At 46.5% G+C, this 23,882-nt stretch overlaps 1 protein-coding gene across 1 annotated transcript in view; it reads left to right on the top strand.

Moving 5' to 3' along the window:
- Window positions 1-23,882, top strand: part of l(2)gl (LLGL domain-containing protein l(2)gl) — a 61,889-nt gene that overhangs the window by 8,793 nt on the left and 29,214 nt on the right. The window contains exons 6-17 of the mRNA XM_084598274.1: window positions 376-516; window positions 1,202-1,358; window positions 6,590-6,713; window positions 7,176-7,230; window positions 7,567-7,721; window positions 8,855-9,072; window positions 9,792-10,022; window positions 11,321-11,473; window positions 15,942-16,117; window positions 16,685-16,773; window positions 17,491-17,638; window positions 18,032-18,225. Of these exons, the coding sequence (XP_084454400.1) occupies window positions 376-516; window positions 1,202-1,358; window positions 6,590-6,713; window positions 7,176-7,230; window positions 7,567-7,721; window positions 8,855-9,072; window positions 9,792-10,022; window positions 11,321-11,473; window positions 15,942-16,117; window positions 16,685-16,773; window positions 17,491-17,638; window positions 18,032-18,225 (1,841 nt within the window). The remainder of the gene's footprint in view (window positions 1-375; window positions 517-1,201; window positions 1,359-6,589; window positions 6,714-7,175; window positions 7,231-7,566; window positions 7,722-8,854; window positions 9,073-9,791; window positions 10,023-11,320; window positions 11,474-15,941; window positions 16,118-16,684; window positions 16,774-17,490; window positions 17,639-18,031; window positions 18,226-23,882) is intronic.

Genomic DNA, 23,882 nt, shown 5'->3' with positions numbered 1-23,882 from the left:
AGTTGGTTCTACCAGTTTTCTGAGCACAGCATCGTGATACCTGATGGGGAATCAAGGGAAACACATTATCTGCACTCGGCCAGTGTCTTTGCCGTGAATGTATGGGTGAAGAGCTATCCCTTCTTTCGTTGTTGGTTGGTTGTTTGTTGTTTCAATGCGCCGTCACGATGTTCATATGTATTGCATGCTAACTAAAAAAAAAGCGTTAAAATAAAAATATATAATTAGTCAACCAGCTCATAATTCGTCACCAAGACTAAAAATTGACAGTGTTTATATCATGGGTTTAAAATTGTATGTAGTTGATCCTAGGTGAGGCGGGTGCGGGCATTGAGCATTGTAACCAACTTTTTCTTGCTTGTTTGCTGCATGCAGGTTGCGCATCTTCACCTGTTCCGTCCAGTCCTCCGGAGACCACCTCTACCTGGGAACCGAAGGAGGTAACATTCACCTGCTGGACATCAAGTCCTTCCAGATGACTGACGCCATCATCTACCAGGAACTCGTCACCCAGAAGTGAGCTGCCACTCTGCTTCTTGGACCTGTGTTGCCACTTAGCAGTGGCAAGTGAGAGGATGAGTAAAGGAGTGCTACATAGGAGCCTAAGGCAGCCTGAAGTCATCTCTCAATAATTTGATCTGAAAGGAAATGGAAAAAGTGTTCAAAGCTAAGCTTTTTCAAAGTATTCATCACACAGATGGGACCAAAGCGGCAGTTAAAAAACAAGGAAAACCAGGTGCTTGATTTAGAGAGTTCAAATAATTAGTACTGCACTGTTTTTCATACTGCTAGTCTGAAATGAACTATACAAACGAATGAAATCTAAATGTAGTTTTTGGAATTGTATTATATAATTGTATAGCCAGTTGCAAAGTGGGTGTGGAGAGTGACCCTTCACACAAAAACAAGAATTTTTGTTCAGGCTCATAACGGGGATTCGCATATTATTCCAGCCTATTCCAGTACTTTATTTTTTTAGGACTCCCCATAAGCTCTGGCCACAGGTGCATTTGGCCGGCTCTCTCTTCTTTTGTCTGCCTTTTTTCTTTTCCGCAGAAAAAAAAAAAACATGCTGCTAGTTGTTTTGGATACGAAGAGGACACCTATGTGCCTCCCTTTTGGCGATTTTTTTCTTCTTTAGAACAGTAAGCAAAGGCTGCGTTTGTCTAGTCTGGAGCCTCATTAGCATTGCTTATTGCAGTGTTCCTGAAGATTACAAGATCAACCCTGGAGGCGTTGAGGCCATTGCAGAGCACCCGTTGGACCCAAACAAGATGGTCATTGGCTACTCGAGGGGCCTAATGGTGCTGTGGGATAGGGAGTCGCTCAACGCTGAGCAGACATACATCTGCAACAAGGTGAGCGTAAATTCTGGCGCAATTTAGCAGTCCCATCACATATGCATACCTGCCAACTCTTACGAATTTTCCGTAAAATGTACGAATTTTGACCAGTCTTACGATTTTACGAATCTTGTGGGAAATTTTACGGAAAATGTTTTATTTTCGGAAAAAAAAATGCGGACATTTATTATCATGGCCTCCGAGATAACAGCACACGCGCGGTAGGGTAATCTCGGAGGCCATCTATTATGGTACCTTTGGCGGCCACGAGAGGGCAACACATATTTGTGATATCATCATCAGCAGCTGCAAACGTTGTCGTGACTTCTATCGTCTACTCGGGGGAACACGAATCCATATCCAAAACCTAGTGGCTGTTCCTTTGTTCACGTGTTTGGACAACTTTGGTGTAGGCCTCTGTTTTTGCGTGATCTGCGGCCGCGTCCGACTCAGTGTGACTCTGAAGTTTTAGTAGCAGCGGTTTCGCAGTGCAATGGCGGGCTCAAAGCCGCGACAGTACTTCCAAGTATTTTTGAAGTCGTACACGGCAGAATTTCCGTGCATCGTGCCGTCTAAGAAAGGAGAGAAGTTCGGATTTTGCACCACGTGTGCCTGTGATGTTAACATTTCACATGGTGGCAAGTCCGACATAAAGATCCACATCGCTTCGAAAAAGCACCAAGGATACGTGCGAGCCGCGGACAGCCAGCCGAGCCTGACAAGTTTTGTTCGCAGTGACAGCGACCTCGGTGGGATTCGTGCAGAATGCCATTTCACGGCGTTTTTAGTTGAACACAACATACCGCTCAGTGTCAGTGATCACGCTGGACCACTTTTCCGGAAAATGTTCCCCAAGTGCGAGGAAGCCAAACGCTACGCCTGTGGACGGACGAAGACAACGGCAATTGTTCGTGAAATGGCTGCGAACGCAGAGACTCCTTTGCTGGATGCCCTAAAAAAACAGGTATTTTCGATTGCTGTGGACGGAAGTAACAATAGGGATACGCAGCTTTACCCTATTGTTGCGACATACTTCGTTAAAGAGACCAGTAGAGTTGAAAGCCGCCTCCTTTGCCTCGGTACAATCCAAGGGGAAGCGACGGGTCAGAAAATTGGAAATCTGATTCTCGACGAAATGAAGTCCCGAAGTTTGCCTCTTGAAAACCTGTTGGCATTGTCTTCGGACAATGCCCATGTCATGATTGGCAAAAAAAACAGCGTTTCGACTGTATTGAGGGAGGCCCAACCAGCTTTGATCGGGGTTGGTTGCCCATGCCACCTCATCAACTTGGCCGCCCAAAAAGGAGCTGCATGTCTTCCTGTAAAGGTTGATGAGGCCTTGGTTGACATTTTTTTTTACTTAGAGAAAAGCTCAAAGCGGAAAGATCTACTAAAAGACTTTCAAAGATTGCATGACGTCGACGTCAGGAAGATGCTGAAGCATTCGCCGACACGTTGGCTGTCTTTGGGGAAGTGTTTGAAGAGGCTGCTGGACCAGTGGAAACCACTACTTAGCTTTTTCTTGAATGAAACAAAACAGTGTAATGAGCAGAGCTTGTTTTTGGAGTCTTACCAGATTCCCAAGACTTCTCTACAAATCGCCAAGAATCCTGCGCCGGCCTCAAAGACTGCTGCACACCTTCCCAAGGCTGCTGCAGGTGTTGAAAAAAAAAAGCACCGACTGTGATGGACCTTCACTAAAAAGAAAAGGAGTTCATTCTGCACCACAAGTAAAGAAACTGAAACTTCAATGCGAGGCATCTGCAGAAGCTAGCCACGTGACCCGTGAAGAGCGCCTGTTTTTTTTTTGTCATCGGAGCTAAGCAGGGCATGCTGTCTTTTTCTCCAAAATGTTATCCCTCTTTTTGAGAAGACAAACTGCCTACTTCAGTCGCAGGCTCCTCAGATTCATGTGCTCAGGGGCCTCTTGAACCGCCTTCTCGAGGATCTGTTGACTCGATTTGTGCGGCCAGGTGTTCTCAAAGGATGCCATTCATTGCCTGAAGTTGCCTACGGAGCGGTCGAGAATCAAAAAGATGATAAAGACATCGTCATTGGCATGACAACCTCCTCTGTAGTTGAGACGCTGACCTCAAATGAGAAAGAGCAGTTCTTCTCGGCTGTACGTCTCTACTTCACTGCAGCATGCGATTATATTTGCCACAAGTTCCCGCTGGAAGACATCAGCCTGAAGATGGCTGAAGTTGCCCAAGTGCAGGCTCTAGAAACTGCTTCATTCAGCAGTGTACTCCATTTCATTATGGCATTTCCTGCTATTCTGCCCCAGCAGAGTGGTGAAACAAGAGAAGAAACAGTTGATGCACTCGAAGTGGAGTTTGCCAACATACAAGCTTACCAGATTCCAGCAGACATACTGAATGAGCCAAGGTGCGGCATACAGTGGTCGCAATTGGGAAGCATTCGAGATGTCGACGGATCGCCCAGATTCCGCAGAATCTCAATGGTTATGCTGGGCATACTCTCCATTCCCCACAGTAACGCTGAATGTGAGAGAATATTCAGCTCTGTCAACAAAACTCGAATGGAGTTTCGCTCATCAGTTTCCGAGAAAACTCTAGAAAGTCTGCTGATGGTGAAAGGACACCAGAGTGGCACCTGCTTTGAGCAAGCCTACACAGAGAAGTTTTTGAAGCAGGCGAAGTCAGCAACTGCAAAAGCATTGCAAAAATAAATCGTGACAGACACAATGGAGTTTTCGCTCATTACTCTACAAGGAGCAAGGGTGTCGCTAAAGATAAATTCTCGGGAAGTAAAAAAAAAACAGCCCCCCCCCCCCCCCCCCCCCCCCGTCGCGGAGGTTTTACGAATTTTGAAATCTTCAGGTTGGCAGGTATGCATATGCCGATGGCTGTGATTTTTTTATTTGTTTTTGGCGTGCTAATGTGTTTCTGGGGCTTTGCTTGTGTCTTGCCTTTCTTTCTTGACTGCAGTTATCGCAGCTCAAACCGGTTTAATTTTTGGAGCCTTGCTCCTCTCAGTTTACTTCTGCTTGTCAGAATTCTTTTGCCAATGGATAATGGTACGCGGAAGGCACTGTGTAGTTTGGCTTAAACGAAAATTGGCACAGACCATAGAAATCCACACCATTGCACATGCATGGAAGAGAAGCTTTGTGTGCGAACATAGTTTTCATCATTTGTAAGTTTATCTAAACAGTTGTATGTCAAGGAGAGGTACTGCTTTCCATCACATGGTAAAAAACAGTGGCTTGGCCTCATGTTGGCCTTCAATTAGGACAAACAAATTTATACAAATCTTCTGCTTTTAAGCACAAACTACTACTCAATTTCTGATGACAGTAGATCCAGTTTTTTTCTCTTCACAGAAGACTGAATTTAGTTATTCGTGCCTGTCATAAGTCTTATTGAAAATTAAGTATACTTTTGTTTTCATTACTGTCCTTGTAATGGCTATCCTGGATGGATAAGTGACCCATAAATGGGCGCCTTGCGTACTGCCTCTGTTGAAACTGGGCTGTTGTGGTCCGGGTTCGGACTCTGGTCTGCTTTGGTTGTGTCGATGTCTTCATGTGTCTGAGAATGATTACTGCAAGGTTTTTATGTTGGGGAAAGAGATCCTTAAACAAATAAACAAAAAATAAACATTCAGGGAGTCACAACTGTGAAATTTTTTGCGAACAATAAGATCTTGTGCGAAAGTTCTTGTGCACATATGTAATACTACCTGTCCAAGCTTTTTTTATTAAGAGGTCTTAAGAAATTTTGCTGTAAAGAGCGGGCTAAAATGAGGTGAAGTAGGAACATTAAAAAGCCTGTTACTCAATTTCAATGATAATCAGGGTGATAATTTTACTCCTGTCACATTCCTTGTTGCCAAAAGGAACCAATGGCATGCTACCACCAAATTTTCTGCTGGCGATTTTCTTGAAATCTCTGGATAGAAGCTTGAAAGAAAAGAAAAGACATATTGCTTAAGTGCACAGCTGTTTATTTTACATGAAATTAAATGATATACTAGCATCACCATGCAAAAATGCATGCTTCTTAAATATAGATTTTGACTAGATGTGGATTGTTGGGCTTGAATGTCCCAAAGTGACAAAGGCTATGAGGGGCACCGCAGTAAAGAGCTCTAGATCAGTTTAGGTCACATAGAATTAATTCCCTTACTATGTGCTTACATAGTAAGGGAATGTATCCGCTTACAGCACATGGGCACCTTTTACATTCTTCTGCCACAGAGCCACCAAGACGGGCAACTGGGTTTTATAACTGGGGGTCACAAGTAGCAATGGGAGACGCTTAGTTTGACAACTAGAAAACGAAAGGCAGTAAAACCTTGGTGATTCAGACTGTGTTATTTGAAATGGCAGATGATTTAGAGGAATTTCTCCATAGTGCAATACTAAGTGCAGTGGTGCAATTGAGCAGTGGGTATGCGTAGTGTGTTATTGCAATTAAATTTCTTTCTTTGCCCATCGCTTTCTTTTGTTTTGTTTGAGTACTTGAACATTTTTTGTAGTCCCTATGACTGAATGAACAAGGTTTTACTTTGTCAATACTGGGTGAAATATAAACGCCTCATTTTCATGAGCAGTAGAGAAGTAAATGCATGACATTTGGTGCAATGCATGTCTTTGATATGCTGGTTTTATTGCTCAATTTAATTCACAATGTGGGCTTATATTTCAGTCTTGCTGAAGTGATCAGTTCCTGGCACTAATGTTAACTTAGCCTGTGAAGGAGTAGCGTTAAATTAGGCACGGGTTAGAAATGTGAGTCAGCCTTTACTTTGCCTTTAAGCTGCTGCGTAATGTAGGGTAATTGTAACTCTTTACGGGTTTATATATGCTGAAAACAAGGTTATTATAATGCAACTCTATCTAGCTGTGGCTTTCAATGACTGTGCTTTATGAGCACCTAGATAAGCAGTTTAAATATGTTGATTGCTACTGCTGATACATAGGGCATGGCAGTGAGGAATCCAAATCAGATATTGTGAACAACGATCAGCACTTGCATTGTTGTGACTGGTCACTAGATACTTTTTGTTCCATATTACCTACGGACAAACTTTTCATTATTTCTTAATTTATTGAAAGGTAGCACACTTCCGTCGAGTGGAATGGTGATTCATTGAGACTGTCTTTCAGATGGCAGCTCACATATTCTTGAAGCCTTTTCAATTTAGAAATAATTTCATACATCAAGACTTTGAACAGTTGGAAGTTACTTTGCTTATGTGTGCTTTGTTATTTGCGCCAGGATCTCCACTCCGTGTCGTGGCATGGAAGCGGCACCAAGTTCATGAGTGCCCACAATGACTGCAGCTACTTTGTGTGGGGTGTCAACACTTCCAAGGCACTTGAATCCGTGGAGCAGTGCTATGGTAAGTATTCGGCTCTGCATTTGTGTTAGATATTGATATTTGAGCGTTTGCCAGTTAGGCGTTTGCTCGATAACCATTGAAGGGTCGAGTGCCCATGGCTGGTAGTGCCGCACATGCAGTGCTTTTGAAAGCTCCTTGTATGTTTTCTTGTGCGCTGGTCTGAACAGTTGTGAGCCACACAGTGTTGTCTCCATTGTGCAACTGATGCTTGGAACAGTGGGCACTGTAGAATAGTTAGTTTTGTATGGCTCTGCCAGCCAACGTAGTGTCGTGCGAGAAAGCACATTCGAGATCCTTGTTAAGGTTGGGATTCATGGAACGTCCTTACGGAAGACATTTTATGTCAAAACAAAAATATTATTCTTTACATGACTGCATCTTATTTAGATACGGCCTAGATTGGCCCATTTAAACCTAGCTCACCGGCAGTATATTTTTGCCCTTCTTTATGCTACTTTTCAGGTCCTTACCCTTGCAAGGCTATCAACAAGATACTGTGGAAGCAGACCACCGGGAAGTGAGTATTGTATACCTTGTTTACAGGGGGGGCACACAACTCCTTCCTGATGAAGAGAACGCTATGAGTGCAAAATGCCCATGTTGCCGTAAACAAATTTCCTCAGCCGCTAACAGGGGTGCCTAAATGCCTCTGCTATACTTCCACATACTGATTTTTGTTCAATTTTGTACGAATTTTCACATGGTACAAATTTTTTCTTGACCCCATTAGATAGGAGGATGCAAGGACATGAGAAATTGCTGCTAGATGTTTGTCCTTCATTGTCAAATTCTAGCTTGCACTTCATAAATAACATTCTACTGCTTTGTTTCTATTTTCTCTTTTGTATTGAAGGGATGATTTCATCATATTCTCCGGTGGCATGCCTCGAGCAAATTATGGTGAACGGCACACGGTCTCGGTGAAGCATGGAGGAACGTCCAAGGTGCTGGATCTCACATCCAAAGTGGTCGACTTCTTTACTGTGGACAAGGAAGCTGATGACTCCGGTAAGTTAAGGACAGTGCGTGCACTTTAAGGGAGGACACAGGCCTGAGTTTGGTAAAAATGGACATTTCGAGAAAAACTCATATTCGTAATTTTCTACATAAATGCATCTACCCTCATATGTTAATGTGGGTTTTTATTGGAAAATCGGATAAAGGTGGCTCTCGATATAATACAGTAGCCATGAAAAGCCTTAAGAGGGGCAAAGTTCGCTTTATCTTCTCGCGCATGCTGGCTAATCTGCGTTATCTTGGGATTGTCGTCGAAGTCATTTCTTTGTGTGCATTTTGAACCATCTCAAAATGGTGTTGCCCAAGGAGGACAATCTCCTTTGATGGTTTCCTGAACACCGTTTCTGGGCCGCTGATTGTATGCACGCATAAGGACTTAGTGTGCACAAACACACACATAAGGACTTAGTGTGTGTGTGTGTGTGTGTAGACGAGTGAGTACATGAGTGAGGGGAAAGGAAACTGTCTAGACACGCCACTATCTTATGCTCAGCCTTCTTTGTCGGGGTGTTTGGCGAGCCATGACAGTCCCTTCCTAGTGATGTCACGTGTGACTTTCAATGTTCAGAGGCGAAACGCGTGCGAAAGACTGGACTCTGGTTGCCACTATGTATAGGAATGAAAATTAAAAAAAATAGTTTGCAAATTGCAAACTCACTTCTTAGGACTTGTATGTGGCTTGTGAGCTCAGTGGCATTTGCATTATGCAATGTAATCATTTGGGAGGCAGGCAGTTTTTGAACTTCGTTTTTAGGACCCTTTACGATTGTAGGAGTCGCTGCAGTCTGTAAGCACCAGAATTTTGCTGAGATTGGACTTCTGTTTTCGGACATGAGCCCTACTGAAGGTTTCACACCTGGGTAATGTGAAAGAGTTGTACTTTTCGTAGTGCAAAGGCATTTTATCTTGAACTATGGTAAATAGTTCAGATCTCCGGCAATAACAAGTGAGCGTGCATGGTGGAGTCCAACTACGCATCCTCTTGGCATTTAATCTTTCGTCGGTGTTGAGGCTTCTGCCACAGGCAGTGCTTGGTGGCCTAGCATATAGATAGGTGTGCAAGTGGTGGACTGGAGGTGTCCAGCACATCCTACTGTTGTTGTGAGAGACAAATGGCTTTGCAGAGTGTGCCGAGCCCGTGGCCTTGGTGATCTTGGCTGAGGAGGAACTTGTGGTGGTGGACCTGTCCTCTGATGAGTGGCCTAGCTTTGCTCTGCCCTGCCTGTCGAGCCTGCACTCGTCGGCCATTACCTGCACCAACCACTTCGCCAACGTGCCGCAGGAGGTCTGGGACAAGCTGCTGGATGTGGGCCGCAAGCAGGCAATCAGCTGCTCGACCAAGGTAATCAGGCTGGCATATGGAGTCTTTGTTTCATAGCATTTTCATAGCACAGTCGTCCGACCAATATTTTTCTGCTCTGACGGACTTGGAAATTGGTCCGTGTAATCGAACAGTCGGTGAAACCTGGAAACTCAAAACAAGAAATTAACGGCATTTTTTTTTTTGTAGAAAATCTGCTTTCAATAACCTTAAACTTTGCCGCTTCCGACGTTTTGTGCTGGTGCTTTTGTTATGTTCGCACCAGTTCGCGTCACAATATGCCAGACTGTGCAAGGTGGTCACAGGTCAGGCCGTGAATGAATGCAGTGAGAACATTGTTTTTGTAGGTAATTATCATGAGGTGGAACCTTTAAAAAGAAACTGAGCAGGAAGAAGTGTCCTGAAACTGCGAGGATATTTTCGTTTTCAGTCTTTCCTTAGTCATGCTTAGGAAGCATATTGGCTGACGGAGTTAAATCTCCTGGAGCTCAGGGGCACACTGAGCTCCAGGAGATCCCACCATTGGGCGGGATGGTGCGGGATGTTTGCCGGGAGTGAAGCAGACATGTCGGACATGTGGCTAGGCTTCTTGCCTATTGCAACATAATGCAAAGGTGCCTACTTTGAACTTGATGCATGTGCCCTGTCTTGATAATTGGACAGGTGGACATTTCTCATGGGAGCAGTGGCGTTGAATCACTTCGCGCTTGCTACATTTTCGTCTCCCGTTGTCATTGCAGCCGTGGCCCCTGGTGGGTGGTCGGATAACGGGAGAGGCGCCGACACAGCACGACCTGCTGGTAACTGGCCACGAGGACGGGTCGGTACGCTTCTGGGACGCGTCCGGGTCGTGCCTGAGGCAGTTACTAACCCTACGGACGGCACGCCTGTTCGGTGCTGGAGACGGCCCATCTGGCTTCCACTCAGCACAGGAGGAGGAGGAAGAAGAGGAGTGGCTGCACTTCCACAAAGTGAGCTACAGCTTTCTTGGCTGCTTGTACCCGTGGTCGCAGTCGCTGAACCCTGTCATTTTGGAGCAGGGTGCATACAGGTCTTTGAACACATTTGAAATTGAAAATCACATTTTCAAGACCTCTGAGAGCGCTTGCTATCCTTGGAATTCTATGTAATACCATTGGTTTGTTCGATTCACCTGCACTACGCAAACTGGTTCATGTGGTGCTGCACTTCGCCATTCGTTTCAGCAATGCAACATGGCGCCCTTTGCATCACTCCGTTCGTTTAAAAAAAACATAGACGTCGTGCTGGTCGAGTTCATGAAAAGTTCAGCAAAACTGTGCACCTCCTCAGAGGTCAGTGCTGAAATGGTGCAGCGGCAGCCGCCGCTTGAAAGCAGACGGCAGCTTGCGCAACGATGGCTTGCATGTTGTGATCACTCGTTCAACGAGAACAGCGGTGCCGTGTTCGCCAAAGAAACGGCGCGCGTTTCAAATCATGCCTGTAACACATAAGCATGTGCGTGCTTAGTGATGTGGTATGTTTAATTTTTTTTTTGAGGTGCACATACAGGCCTTTGGGAGATTTGTGCCTGCATGTTGAAAGCGATTGCTTTTGCTGCTTAGGTCGCTGCAGCATCTTAGTGAGGAGTTTGAGTGCTTCAGAAGACAGTAGCTCGAATATGTTTATGCTTTTTCTCGTGTTTAAGTGCCTTCATGCCCAGTGCTGTGACAGAAAAAAGAATAAAGTATTGCTGCTACTGCACAGCATCAGTAAATTATCATGGGAACATTATGAGAAGCAGTGTGATGAATATGTAATAAACTCACTGGCAGTCTGCAGTCGGAAGCTTGTTGGGTGGTCTTTGTTATATTAGCTTTACATTTGTTACTGGACGCTTTGGCAAAATATTGTGTGTGTGTGTGGAGCTGTGTGGTTTACTCGGAATAGGTGTAGGACTTGAGGACAGCAGGCATTTGAATACACATACTGTAGACTGTTGCGTTACTTTGCCATTGTTGTTACTAGACAGAGTGGAATTTTCTTTCCAGCAGATGCTTGCAATTCTGTGTGCTGCAGTTGTTGAGAGTGCTCAGTAATTGCCGTTGCGTCGCAAATTCAGTCTTGAGTTCCTTCTGTTGTGGCGATGTGAAACATTGCTGCTGTTTCTCAAAAGTTATTTGGAACTGTGCGGGAATTTTTTTTTCTCATCTCGTTGTTCCTATTTTTTTTTTAGCACATTATTTATTGAAGGGAGCATATATAGACATATTTTTTTTTGAGTCCCCATCTTTTGCTTTCCACGTTCCAGGTAGGCACATTTGACCCGTACAGTGACGACCCCCGCCTGGCCGTGAAGAAGGTGCTCTTCTGCCTGCAAACGGGGCGCCTCGTGGTGGCCGGCACCGCAGGTCAAGTGGTCTGCTTCGCCTTCAATCCCGAAGAGTCCGAGAACACTCCTGAGGTGGGCTTCCCTTGCCTAGATTCATTGAGGCAGGATGCTTTCAATGAAATCTCAGGCCGAGGTAAACCTTTGGCACGCCATGGCATCCCAATTCCACTTGAGCATTGCGTATCGGGGCGCTTGGAGGCCCTGAACGTCACCGATTACCGTATTTACTCGAATCTAACGCGCACCTTTTTTCCGATATATCGTGTCCAAAAATTGGGTGCGCGTTAGAATCGAGTACGACCCTAAATCTCCGATATCATATCGCCATCGGCATTTCAAAATGGCCGCCTGGTATGCACTTCGAGCCTACTAGCTGGTCTAGCTGTCTATGCCTAGCTGCAGTAGCGTCCTTCGTGTGCTTTGGTACATGTGCTTTGGTTAGGTTTCAGTGGACCGAAGCAGGGCCGGTTCACCGAAATAGAAGAGCGGCTCGCAGAATATGTTCTAGAGCAGCGAGCGGCGCAGCGGCCAGTGACGACGGACCTGCTCAAAGTCCGGGCGATGCAGCTAGCCCTACAAACAGGGCTAACGCGGAGCGACTTTAAAGCGAGCAGGTGCTGGCTGTCTAATTTTATGAAGAGAAAAGGCTTTTCTCTTCGAAGGCGGACAGGGATATGTCAGAAGTTGCCTGAAGAGTACGAAGAAAAGCTGCACAGTTTTCAGCGGTTCGTTCTAAGTTTGCGCCGCAAGTACGGCTACCACCTCGGCCAGATTGGAAATGCCGATCAGACACCGCTGTACTTTGACATGCCTGCCACCACAACCGTTGAAAAGAAGGGGGCGAAGCAAGTGCGCGTGTTGTCTTCCGGCCACGAAAAAACGCGTCACCGCAATGCTTTGTTGCACCGCGGATGGACACAAGCTGCCCCCGTATCTCATATTCAGGCGCAAGACGCTCCCGAAAGGAATCGTGTTTCCGAGTGGCGTGATTGTGCGCGCCAATGAGAAAGGTTGGATGACAACGGACTTGGTCGCCGACTGGATCGATAACGTCTGGCGCAAGAGACCCGGCGGCAGTTTGGGCCTGCGTGCGATGCTTGTGCTCGACGCTTTCAAGTGCCATCTCGACCAACGCATCAAGGACAAGCTCGCTGCGTGCAACACCGACCTTGTCGTGATACCAGGTGGCATGACATCGCAGCTCCAGCCGCTCGATGTTTGCTTGAACAAGCCAGTGAAAGATAGGATTCGGGCGCTCTACACCGAAGGGCTTGTGAGTGGCTGCCATGAATTCACTCCCAGCAACAGAATGAAGCGTGCCTCGCTGCAAGAGTTCACTGGATGGGCGAAAGATGCGTGGTGCACGATACCGTCTGCCATGGTCATCAAGGCCTTTAAAAAATGTGGCATATCGAATGCCATGGACGGCACCGAGGATGAGATGCTTTGGTCCATCAGCAGTGACAAGGAGTTGTCTGACAGCGACGACGAGTGAACCTTGTGCCGGCATAGTGACAATCTTGGCAAGATAAGCCGTTTCCTTTTGTGTGTGTGTTTTTTAGTGCACCGAGATTAAATATTTGCTTTTCCAAACGAGACAAAGTTGTATTGCTGTATGAAAGCGTTAGGTGCGCGGTACTCTTTTTCGCGGAGAACGGGTGCGCGTTACAATCGGAGCTTTTTTTTTTTTCGGGGGTGGGGGTCACGAAAAACGGGTGCGCGTTACAATCGAGGGCGCGTTAGATTCGAGTAAATACGGTATCTGCACGAGCGCACTGTTAGTCTGTGACTTGTGTTGTCACTGGCATGAATGGTATTTTAACAGCAGAGCCTGGATTTTCACTTGTTGACCAGCAGCATAAGCATGTAAGTTTTCAACTACCAGGCACTGACAGCATGGCTTGCTAGGCATTAGTGTTATATATCTAGCTAAGGGCTCAACTTAAATAAAAGCAGTATGTTTCCTGCTTGCAACAGTTGCCCAACTTCGGTACTTTCACCTGGAATGGAAAAAAAAAAAAGATTAAGGGAACTGTGTGAATAAGGGTCAAGTGTCGGCAGTCATAGCTGTAAAGCAGCCGCCTCACTACAGCCTGCGTAGCGTAAAGCTGAGTCAGGCATTAGACTTGTCATTATATCCATCTTGTTCGGCTGTGCCGTGTGTGAAACTTGAGGGGATCTGAACACGGAGTGCAGACCATTACAGTAAAACCTCGTTAATTTGAAGTCATCGGGACCGCGAGAAATCTTCGAATTAACACCCGAGGCATACGACTTGGGCAAAAAAAATTGTTTAAGGAACGCGCTACCTTTATTCACCATATTTTTGATAACTTAATGTAATCAAGAGATGCTGGTTTGCCGCGTCCGGTAGTTTGCGGCTCTGAAGGTCAGGTCAGTGAAGGTCAGGTTGGTCAGCTAGGTGAAACATTTCAGAACTTCGACCGTGGCACTGAGCAAAACCGCGGATAACGTTCAGCGATGAGATAACGTCACTGAGAGCAGTTGCTCGTGGAGGCTTGTCGGCGGCGTAGTTGCTATCATCGCTGTCATCGTGTATGTTCGCAACAGCAGTAACCTCACTCTCCAAGTCCGAGCAGCCTGTCTGCTCACCACCCTGAAAGTTCAGATACTCGGCGAAGCCGACTGCGTTGGACTCTCCTATGTGCAGCGTACATTGATGCGGTTGCAATACTCTACTCCTTCTTCGTCAAACACACATGGGTAGTCTGCATCGGTATCAACAGTGCTTTCATTGGAAAAACGAGCGTATTCAAAACATCACCTGATCTATGTGGGCTCCACTTGTTTCCAAGCATATAACATGAGGCACATGGATCCAAGGAGGTCGACGGAGTACTCCTTGCCATTGTCATAGCAAAGGAGCATGCGCTTGAGCACGTGGTGCCGATAAATTTGTGTAGTGAATGACGCCTTGGTCCATAGGCTGCGAGATCGAAGTGGTGTTCGGAAATAGAAATACCATCCTGATGGCCTGAAGAAATACCATCCTGTGGGATATCGCCATGTGCCATGCAGTTGGCGACGACAAATAGGACGTTCCTGCCTGTGGCCGCGAACTTGTGGTCAAGCTGCTGCACGTATTCTTCATATGCTGCACCTGTCACCCAGGCTTTCTTATTGTGCCTGTAGACGAGTTCATCCTTTGATGGCAGACGCGCATTTTTGAAGCAGCGAGGCTTCCCTTCTTCCCGACAGTCAGTAGCGGCAGCTTGTCTGTACCGCATATGTTCGCACCGAACAGCACGGTAATCCTGTGCTTGGCCTGTTTTCTACCCTTGACTGCAGTGTCCTTCGCTGCGAATATTTTTGTTGGCAGCATCTTACAAAAAAGAAGTGCAGCCTCGTCAAGGTTGTAAACGTCGTCTGCACCGTATTTGCTAAACAGCGGCACCAAAGTGTGCTTCTTCCAATTCTCGACAACGCTCTCGTTAGCATTGCCACTCTCACCACAGGCAGTCAGAAACATCAAATTATTACATTCTTTAAAACGGCTAAACCATCCGTTGCTACACTTGAATTCTTCGTGCCCAAGTTGCAGAGCCAGCTCGTTGGCCTTCTCCCACAGTATCGTTCTATTGATGGGAAGGTGGGCTGCATTTGCTTTCTGCAGCCAGCGAAGCAGAGCAGGTTTACATCTTGATATGCGTTAGCCCGTACGTGTGACCGTTTGGAGAATGTGTCTTGCCGTAGGCCTCTAGTATCTTTGACGTTCCTCAGCATTGTGGACATCGAGATGGGCATGCCGTGGCTTTTAGCCAACTCGGTCTTGGATCAAGCGAAACTTCTGCTGCAGAGTTAGTCTCGTACTTTGGCATTTCGCTCACTAATGCGGCCCAAAGCTAGTGCTTCTGCACAGCGCAAGAATTAACGGCACAGTAGCCAACCTCTAAATGCCGCACACAACACAAAGAAATTGTGTAGCAGCGTCAGAGGCACAGGGGAAGAGTGGTCGCGACACAGAATATGTGCTGCAGCTGACACAGTGTGAAGAGAGTACAGAGCATGTTGTGAGATGGAGCGGGGCGAGATAACGTGACAAAAACGGTATGCCTGCTGCGTTGCAGTAAAGCACGTCTTCTCTGCAAGCGCGCATTGCGGCGCACTGTTGACCGATTTTTGTGCTGAAAGTGCGCCGGCTGGGACGCTTTGTCTATAAATCATCGGCATCGCTATGTGGCTTTGCCTCATGCTTCTGTAGGGCTGTCGTTCTGTCGGGTTCGCAGTGAAACATGGATCATGTATTGCCGTATACCATCCCAAATTTTTTACTTAACCAGGCTGGCGCGCAGGCCGTCTGTTCGAATTATCCGGTCAAACTTACATTGGAAAATATGCGACCACAGAAAACCTTCAAATTATCTGGAATTTCGAATTAACTGAATTCGAATTATCGAGGTTTCTGTGCTTGGAAGCGGCAGTCAAATCATGAACCATTCGTGTGTCACTTTGGGTGTCGAACGTGTCCTTTTGGTGTTACCGAGGCTGTTAGTGAAACCCCATTTTGCTCCTTTTGCAGGCTGTGCAGTTGAATTTTGTGGGCGACCGTGACAGTTTTGTGTGGAAGGGCCACGACCCTCTGCAAGTGAAGAGCTGTGCTGTCAAGTCTGAGGCCGGCTTCCACCCCGACCTGGTGCTGCAGCTCTCGCCGCCTGCAGGAGTCACTGCCTTGGCACTGCACTCCAAGTGGGGCCTGTAAGTGAAAGCCACCATGTTAAGATGAGTGATAGAATATAGCATTATCCGGATATCCTTAGAAAAAGGAAAGTGCTATCAATGGAATAAGTTAGGTACATCTGCACTGGTCTAGGAGCTCCTGTTCTTAATACCGCTCTTCTGTTCAGGGTGCAATAAATGGGGTTCTTTCCTGAGAGCAGTCCCCTGTATCGTAATGGGAATGAGTAAGCATTTTGTTTGTGCGAGCAACCACGCTACTCACCACTGCCAGCCTGCAAACAGCATACCTCGGAATTTGGGTAGGGCAGTTGGTTTGGTTTGTTGTCGTTCACTATTGTTATGAATGCTGAGCGATTACATCTCCTCTGAGGCATGGCCAAGGAGGTTGGAGGCCAGTCTTTTCCCCGTCGCAAACACGAAAGAGAATCCACTGAGTAGATTTTCTTGAAAGTTGTACATGTTCAATGTAGCACTGCACAATTTTTGCAAATGGCTTTATTTATATGTCATGCTGTCTTTTTAGTTTTGTTTTGAAACGGCTTCATTTGGAAGTGCTACATGTGCATTTCATCTGGTTTTCCACAGCATTGCAGCTGGAACTGCCCATGGATTTGGTGTCCTGGACTTTGTACAGAAGAAGGTGGTTGTGTCAAAGTGCACACTCAATCCTCATGGTACGCTCCAAACTGCTTTGAGGAAACGTCCTCTTAATCTAGCACTGAGGCAGCCCATTTGTGAAATTGCGCACTAAACTAAGTGATATTCTGGTTTGGTGTTCCAAGGGCTGTTGGCATCGTAGATGAGTTTGTAACTGCAAAGGCGTGTGTGGTGCCTGCCTGTTTGGATTTACCTTTTCTCCGGCGTTACAATGCTGGCGAGTAGTGCCACATTTAACTTTCTTTTACATGGTGCTGTTAACGCCTTGTGCCTAAACAAAAACGAAAGAAAGTGAAAGTCAGTAACGTGAGGGTCGGCGGAAAGAGGGGAAAGAGCAGACAATGCTTGTTTAGGCACCGCTTCCAAGTTTTGTGTCCCTGATAGACATTCGCGTTTTTTTGTCGGCGTCTCAGTTCTGCTTTTGATGTTTATGCCAGCTGTTCGGAGGGGGAGTAGGAAGAAAGGGCACTGCCCTGAGCAGTGCAGTGCTTTTCTGTCTTGTTTGCTTTTTGTCTTTGAAGTTTAACTTCGTAGAGCAACTTGTGTTACTAGGTAGACAGAAGTGGAGGTTTAAAGGGGTTTGCTGCCCCTGAAATGTGGCCACTACAGCTGGGATTGAATCTGGGTCCCGCGGCTCATTGGTTGAGTGCCGTAATTATTACTGAGTATAGTAATAGGGCGCTCATCCACCTGAGGTTCTTGTTTTCATACCACTTGTGTGTGCATATGTGCAGACCTGGCTGCTTCGGGTGACATGATGTCTCGGCGCAAGTCCTTCAAGAAATCTCTGCGCGAGTCCTTCCGACGTTTGCGCAAGGGCCGCTCCCAAAGGGGCAGAAAGGACAAGTCCATGACTAAGTCGCCAGACAGTCGGAGACCCAGGTAAGCTATGCATCTTGGGTACGTGGCGCGTGCGTGCGCTTGCACCATAGCGCGTTAAACAAGGAGGCACACATCTGGTGACACACTAGGTTGCACTGCGAGCTCTTTGCTGCCGTGAAAAGGCACCACTTGGACTTGATTGATCACTTGGATTGGCTGACGTGGGTAGGCTGGAGCCTTGCTTCATGCTTGCTGCATTCATCGTGACACTGAGAAAAGGCGAACATTTTGCACAAGGTTTGGATGCGACGTCAGTGTGTCTCACTGCAGCAAAGGTGACTTGAAGCTGTAACTGAAACTTGAACTGAATTTTGTTCATCAATGTCCTGTGCAGTCTTTGGCAACTTTATGTGGTAAGTAGTGGCTTGATTTTTTGTTTCTTGTTTTCTTCAGGAGAGGGGAGGAGGAAGGCCCCTCGTCTGCTGTGGCAAGCCCTGCCTCCCGTCACAATGAGTCGGCCATCGACCCAGGCTCTCCCCTCTCGGAAGCCAAACCTGTGGAACGCCAAGTGGAGGCTCGTTCCTCTGACGATGCCCTCTCGTCCATGGTTCGTTGCCTCTGCTTCTCCAGCAGCTTCATCCTCCACAGTGAGTGCATGGCAGAAACCTTGCTGTCTCCCTTTAGTTTGTGTGTATTTTTTGTCATCTTGTTCCCTAGCCCTGAAAGCAAGTAGAGAGCAGATAATAGAGACTTTTGACGCCATTGAAATATGGTGGAGTGTCTTAATTGTGACAGAAAGAAGCAAAAACAAAAAATAGCCTTGTAACCTGGATTAGTACGGTGAAAGTGTGGTCTCATTTTCAGGGTGTCTAGCAACCGAGAAAACCGGAAATTGTCAGGGAAATTTTATGCACAGGGAAAAATCGGGGAAGTGTCGGGGAAATCACCAAAATTTCGCCAAGTCAGGGAAAATTGCACGATATATTCTGCAGTGCATTTTCATTTTAGGCTGGCACACAAATTATGTTATTCATACAGATATCTCTTTTTTTTTTTTCTACGGCGACACGCGATATATTACTTTGACGCAAGCGCACGGCTGAACTGCCACAATAGAAGAACCAATATGCACGTGAGTTTGGTATTCAATAAAATATGCTCAAGCGCTGCGGTGGGAGTAGTATGCGACAAAAAGCTGGAATAATCACGCAGGCAGCGGCCAGCCAGCACGGCGATCGGCTCGCTGAGCTACAGCTGAGGTCCGTTGTGACACTCCAGCGATTGACCGCTCATGTCTTCGAGATCTCGCTGCAGTTTCTGGGCTTCGTGTGCGCGATAAAATTGCTTAGCACTTTTATGTTCACAATCATGAACTCTGTACTGACATCACATTCCGCGTGACAGCGAGGTGAAACTCGCGTTGGGTCGTTGACTTCCCTGACAAAACGGATTTTGCACCGACCACTCAACACAGTGCGCTGGCTAGGCCATAGAGTAGTACGCGGCGGCGGCCTCGACTCAAAGTGTACCATGATCCGGCATGTAATTCGCAGTGTAATTTGAACCCTTGGTGTCATCCGGCAGCGTGGTTGATGCTCCCTGCAAATCTAACAAGTCTGGCATCGGCTGTAGCGCAGGTCCCGACGGCACGCTTGTGGCCGGCGTTTTCTGGTTTTTGTTTCACGCCCGTTTGTTATGGCTTCCAAAGGCTCCTTACATGTACGGTTACAGTCTATTGTTTTCCGGCATCTCTCTCTGCACAACTCTGCACAAAGCGGTGCATTAAGAAACGAGCGCAAACGCAGACTCGCATGAAGCGACGGCGACGAACGCGGAACAGAAAGAAAAACAAATGATGCGTCGATTATGCCAGCCAATGGAAGGCTCAGAACAGCGTGCTTTCAAGTGCGCCTTGTGAGAGCTAATCAGAGATCATAGCTGATCTTTGAAAAATAGGTGCGCGCAGCCAGTCCGCTTGAGTGAAGCCATTTTGAGATGGCGCAAATTCCGCACAAAGAAAAGTTTCAGACCCAAGCCCAAGATGGCGGTGATCGGCAAGCTGCAATGCCCACGGCACGCGCCGGCATTTTGTACATATTTCCTTTTTTTCGGGGGGCATTTTGTGGCTACCGTGACGTTTTGAAAGCTGATTTTATCACATTTCCTGGCCGAATTAGCGTTAATCATTTCAGTGCAAGTGCTCGAAAGGATAAATGTTTTGAAAATCAGTTTCTCATAATTGATTTTTGACCATTTTCGATCGTTCTAAGACTCTCATCTCCCATTGATTAGCTCTACGGCTGTTATCTTCAAGAATTTTCTCTACTGCAAGGCTTCAACTAATTTTATTTTCCATGTGACTGCGCATTTATCAACAATCTGAAAGTTTGCAACTTAGATGCAGTTTCCTTTAATGGCCGCGGGCGCCGCCACTAGCATCGAGGCACCCTATATACACCCGAATTTTGACCAATCAAAATCACCGTTTTTTTTTTATACATGGGGCCTATAAGAAGTTTCGCAACTGGTAGTATCAAGGAGCTGTGCTGAGGCTGGGATCAGTGTGCTTTTAATTTTCAGTAAACTTTTGACGTTTTTACCGTCCATTAACGCTAATAACAGCCATTCACTATTGTAAAATGCAGAATAGGATTAATAAATAGCTTTTTGTTGTGAATTATTCGTCTGTGCTCATGGTCATTAGCAGCTACATTTTTGAGCCTCTTCACTGGTCAGAGAATTTGAATTCATATAGTCAGGGAAAACCTGGAAAAGTCAGGGATTTTGAAAATAGTGGTTTGCTAGACACCCTGCATTTTTTCCTTCCTTATATGACTGTGGAATATATATATTTCTTTTTTTTATATAGCGAACACATCTTTCAGAAAAAAAGTTACAGTAAAGGGCTTCTTGGTTGTTGCTGTGTGCTTCCTGCGGAATGATGACATTGTGGCAACATACAGTGTTGTAATTAAAAATTATCTCGTAATAGGATGATGCGGATGGAAGGCATTTCTGAGAGTTTCTTTTTTGAACCAGCACTGTGTGTTCAGTATATCTCAATCGCACAGCATCTTCCAGGCTATTCAATGAACAACAGAGCAGTAAAGACTGTATACAGTGAAATCTCGTTGATACGATTCGGCTAAATACGCTTTTCGGCATACAGTTGAATCCCGCTATAACGAAATTCACGGTGCACGAAAAAAAATTCGTTCTCGCGGAACTTCGTTATCGCAAAAATTTGACGTGAAACGCAGAAAGAATTGCCCAAGCAGCAGCAAAGGCGTTTAATGCCAAAAATCTGTAAGCTTGGTTTGCTTACGCTTCACGGCGAGCAACGCCGTCACGCGATTTTCGCACTCGGTCAGCAAACCCATTGCAACATCGTCGTCTCGGACAGCAACGAAATTCCTGATGACATCAAAAGCGTCCATCACCTGTACGGCGGTTGCCGCAGCCGGCGCTTCCTGTACGTCGTCGTCTTCTTCATCGGAAGAGTCCTTATCATTCCGGGCAGCTTTTATGATCTGCTCATCACTCACATCTTCGTGAACAACAACACAAGCGTCAGCGCCGATTATTCGTCGAGCTCGAGATTAGGCGGCACGGTTCCTATTTCTCCCAGCGTTTTCCAGGCGGCCGCAATCCCCGGAGCCGGTGACGCCTCTTCGTCGTCGTCTGTAACGCCTGTAATGTCTGTTAGGCCAGCAGAGTGTACGGGTCGACCTTCGGCAAATCCGGCGTGCCTGAAACAGTTCACAATTACTGAGCGCCCCAGTGTGCTCCAGGCAGCAGACATAATCTGCAGTGCCACGTACAAGTCCACCTTCGTGTCTCGGCCGGTTTCAGTGTTAAAAAGCAGCCGCTGAATTAACCTCCCGCGGTAAGCGCGCTTCAGGCTAAGAATCACGCCCTGATCGAGAGGCTGTAAGACAGACGTGCAATTGGGAGGGAAAAACCTCAGCTCCGTGTTAGTGAGCTTGACTTCGTCGGAGTGATGCGCTGAACAATTGTCCAAAAGCAAGCAAACTTTACGGCCCTGCCGCTTCATGTCGCGGTCGAATGCCATCATCCACTCGGTGAAAATAGCGCGGGTCATCCATGACTTGTTGTTCGCCTTGTACTGCACAGGTAGGCTACGAGTTCCCTTAAAACAGCGCGGCTTGGCACTTTTGCCTATGACTAACGGCGGACGCTTGTCCGAGCCATCCATGTTTGTGCAACGCAGCACTGTGATGCGTTTTTTGCTGTGTTTGCCGCCGTGACAGCGCTGCCCCTTGAAGTCGAGCGTCCTAGCCGGCAACATCTCGTAGAATAGCCCGGTCTCGTCGGCGTTGTAAATGTCTGCAGGCGCGAAGTTGCTTAAAATTCCGGCCATGTTACTCACCTTCCAAGCAGCTGCTCCGTCCACGTCTGCTGACATTGACTCGCCGCACAACACTTTTCCAACGATGTTATGGCGGGCCTTGAAACGGTTTAGCCAGCCAATGCTGGCTTTAAGGGGAGATGCGCGTCGAAAAAGCGAGTTTTCCGAGTAATTTTTCAGTTTTGAGTTTTTGCCTGTAAAATTATCTTTGAACATTTAGCTACAACTTTCTAAAAGATCAAGGCAAAATTCGATCGTGAAGTTAGTAAAAAGTCCATTTTATTCAACCACGGTGGCTCGAGAAAGTGCTATTTTCCGCGCAAATCGTCAATTTTCGTGCGCCTATACTTCGAGAACGCCGCGTCGCCCGCCATTGCCGTTTGCTGGGAGAGGTTGAGCAAGCCTTTCTCTTGTAGATAGCATCTCTCGCAGTTTCGTATCTCGGCTGCAAATAATAATAATAAACGTTTTCCGCGCACGCTTCGAGCGTCCCTACTGGACCTTTTAAATCACGTGGTGCTCTAGAGAGGCCGTCATTGGCCTAGACTGATACGACGCTGTGGCGAAGCCTACCTCCTGCTTTCGTTTTGTGCAGCGTTTGGATCGCGCTACATCGTGCTCTGCTAGTTCTTTTCAGCGGCCTTTTAGCATTTGTTGAGTTCGCGACGAACGACACGCAAAAGCGCAACTTCCGAGCTTGAAAGTCTCGGTCGAAGAACCCGTACCGAGGACGCCGTCGCGGACCTCACCGGAAAACTGCAGCGGGAGACGCAAGCTAGTCCTAACCAGGCCAACGTGCACTCGGACGAGATCGATGCCGCGGTGAACTTTGTGAGCACCTCGGAGGTGAAGATTGGACTCTTCAAGGAAGATAGGGCAGCATGCGGTCATCGATATTCTAAGAGTGTTGCGATATGCGAGATTAGCACGCTTACGGTGCTGGTAAGCGGTGCTGCTTGCCCTACGTGCCGCACCTGTACCCTTGCGGTACGCGAACCGGTGGAAAAGCGAAAGGGGATTTCGGCCTTTCTTGAGCTGCACTGTGAAAGTAGCGAGTGCCTAGCATCAGTGCTTTCTGCTGTGCACGCGTTGTGCCCGGTGGACTTGCAGATAGCGCCAGTGGAAATCGGGACTATCGGAGTGGAAGCTCTCGCGACAGCTTCGCCGTCAATGTGAAGGTGGTGGTGGCTGCGCGCGCGATTGGCATCGGACACGAACAGCTGTCGCGATTTTGTGCAATTCTTGACCTGCCGAACCCATTACACCACAAGAACTTTGCTGCTATCGGCAAGAAAGTTCATGGTGCGGCCATGAAAGCAGTGGCAAGAAGTTTCATGTGCTTTTGTTGTGTTTATGAAAAAATACAGATGTTTGAAACTTTCAAATGCAATTTTCTCCATTCGTAGTTTTCAGCATTTTTTACATTTTGTGCAACAAATTTTGAGTACTTTCAGTGGTCAGATTTGGATGAAATTTTGCGCACAGCCTCTTCAAAGTGTGTAGAATGTTGTTATCTACCTGGTTATAAAAAATCTCTTGAACTTTTTTTTAACAAAATTCAGAATGTTGACACATGGTGCCCAAAATATACACATTGGTGTTCCTGAATTTTTTTTACAATTATAGGATAAAATGAATAAATTTGAAGTAGCTTTCGACATACTATATTACCAAAGCAACATAATGAGCTATTGCAAGCTGGTCTAAACATGCATTTCATTATCAAAAAAGTGTGCACAAAAGGCCCTATATTGTGCTTTTGCAGACACTTCTACACAAAAACTAATAAAGATATGTGAAAAGTAAAAACATATTTGGAATCAGCATTAAAAACTCTATAAATGGCCAATGTTTCATAACCTTAGGTTCAATATTAAAGAAAAAGTGTTTTCGAGGAGCATCTCCCCTTAAAATCATCAATGCCAAGTAGGCATG

The sequence above is a fragment of the Amblyomma maculatum genome, chromosome 3 (genome assembly GCF_055883805.1).
Source record: "Amblyomma maculatum isolate TAMU_Amacu chromosome 3, ASM5588380v1, whole genome shotgun sequence".
Lineage (NCBI taxonomy): Eukaryota > Metazoa > Arthropoda > Arachnida > Ixodida > Ixodidae > Amblyomma > Amblyomma maculatum.
This window is presented reverse-complemented; position numbering and strand designations above follow the sequence as displayed.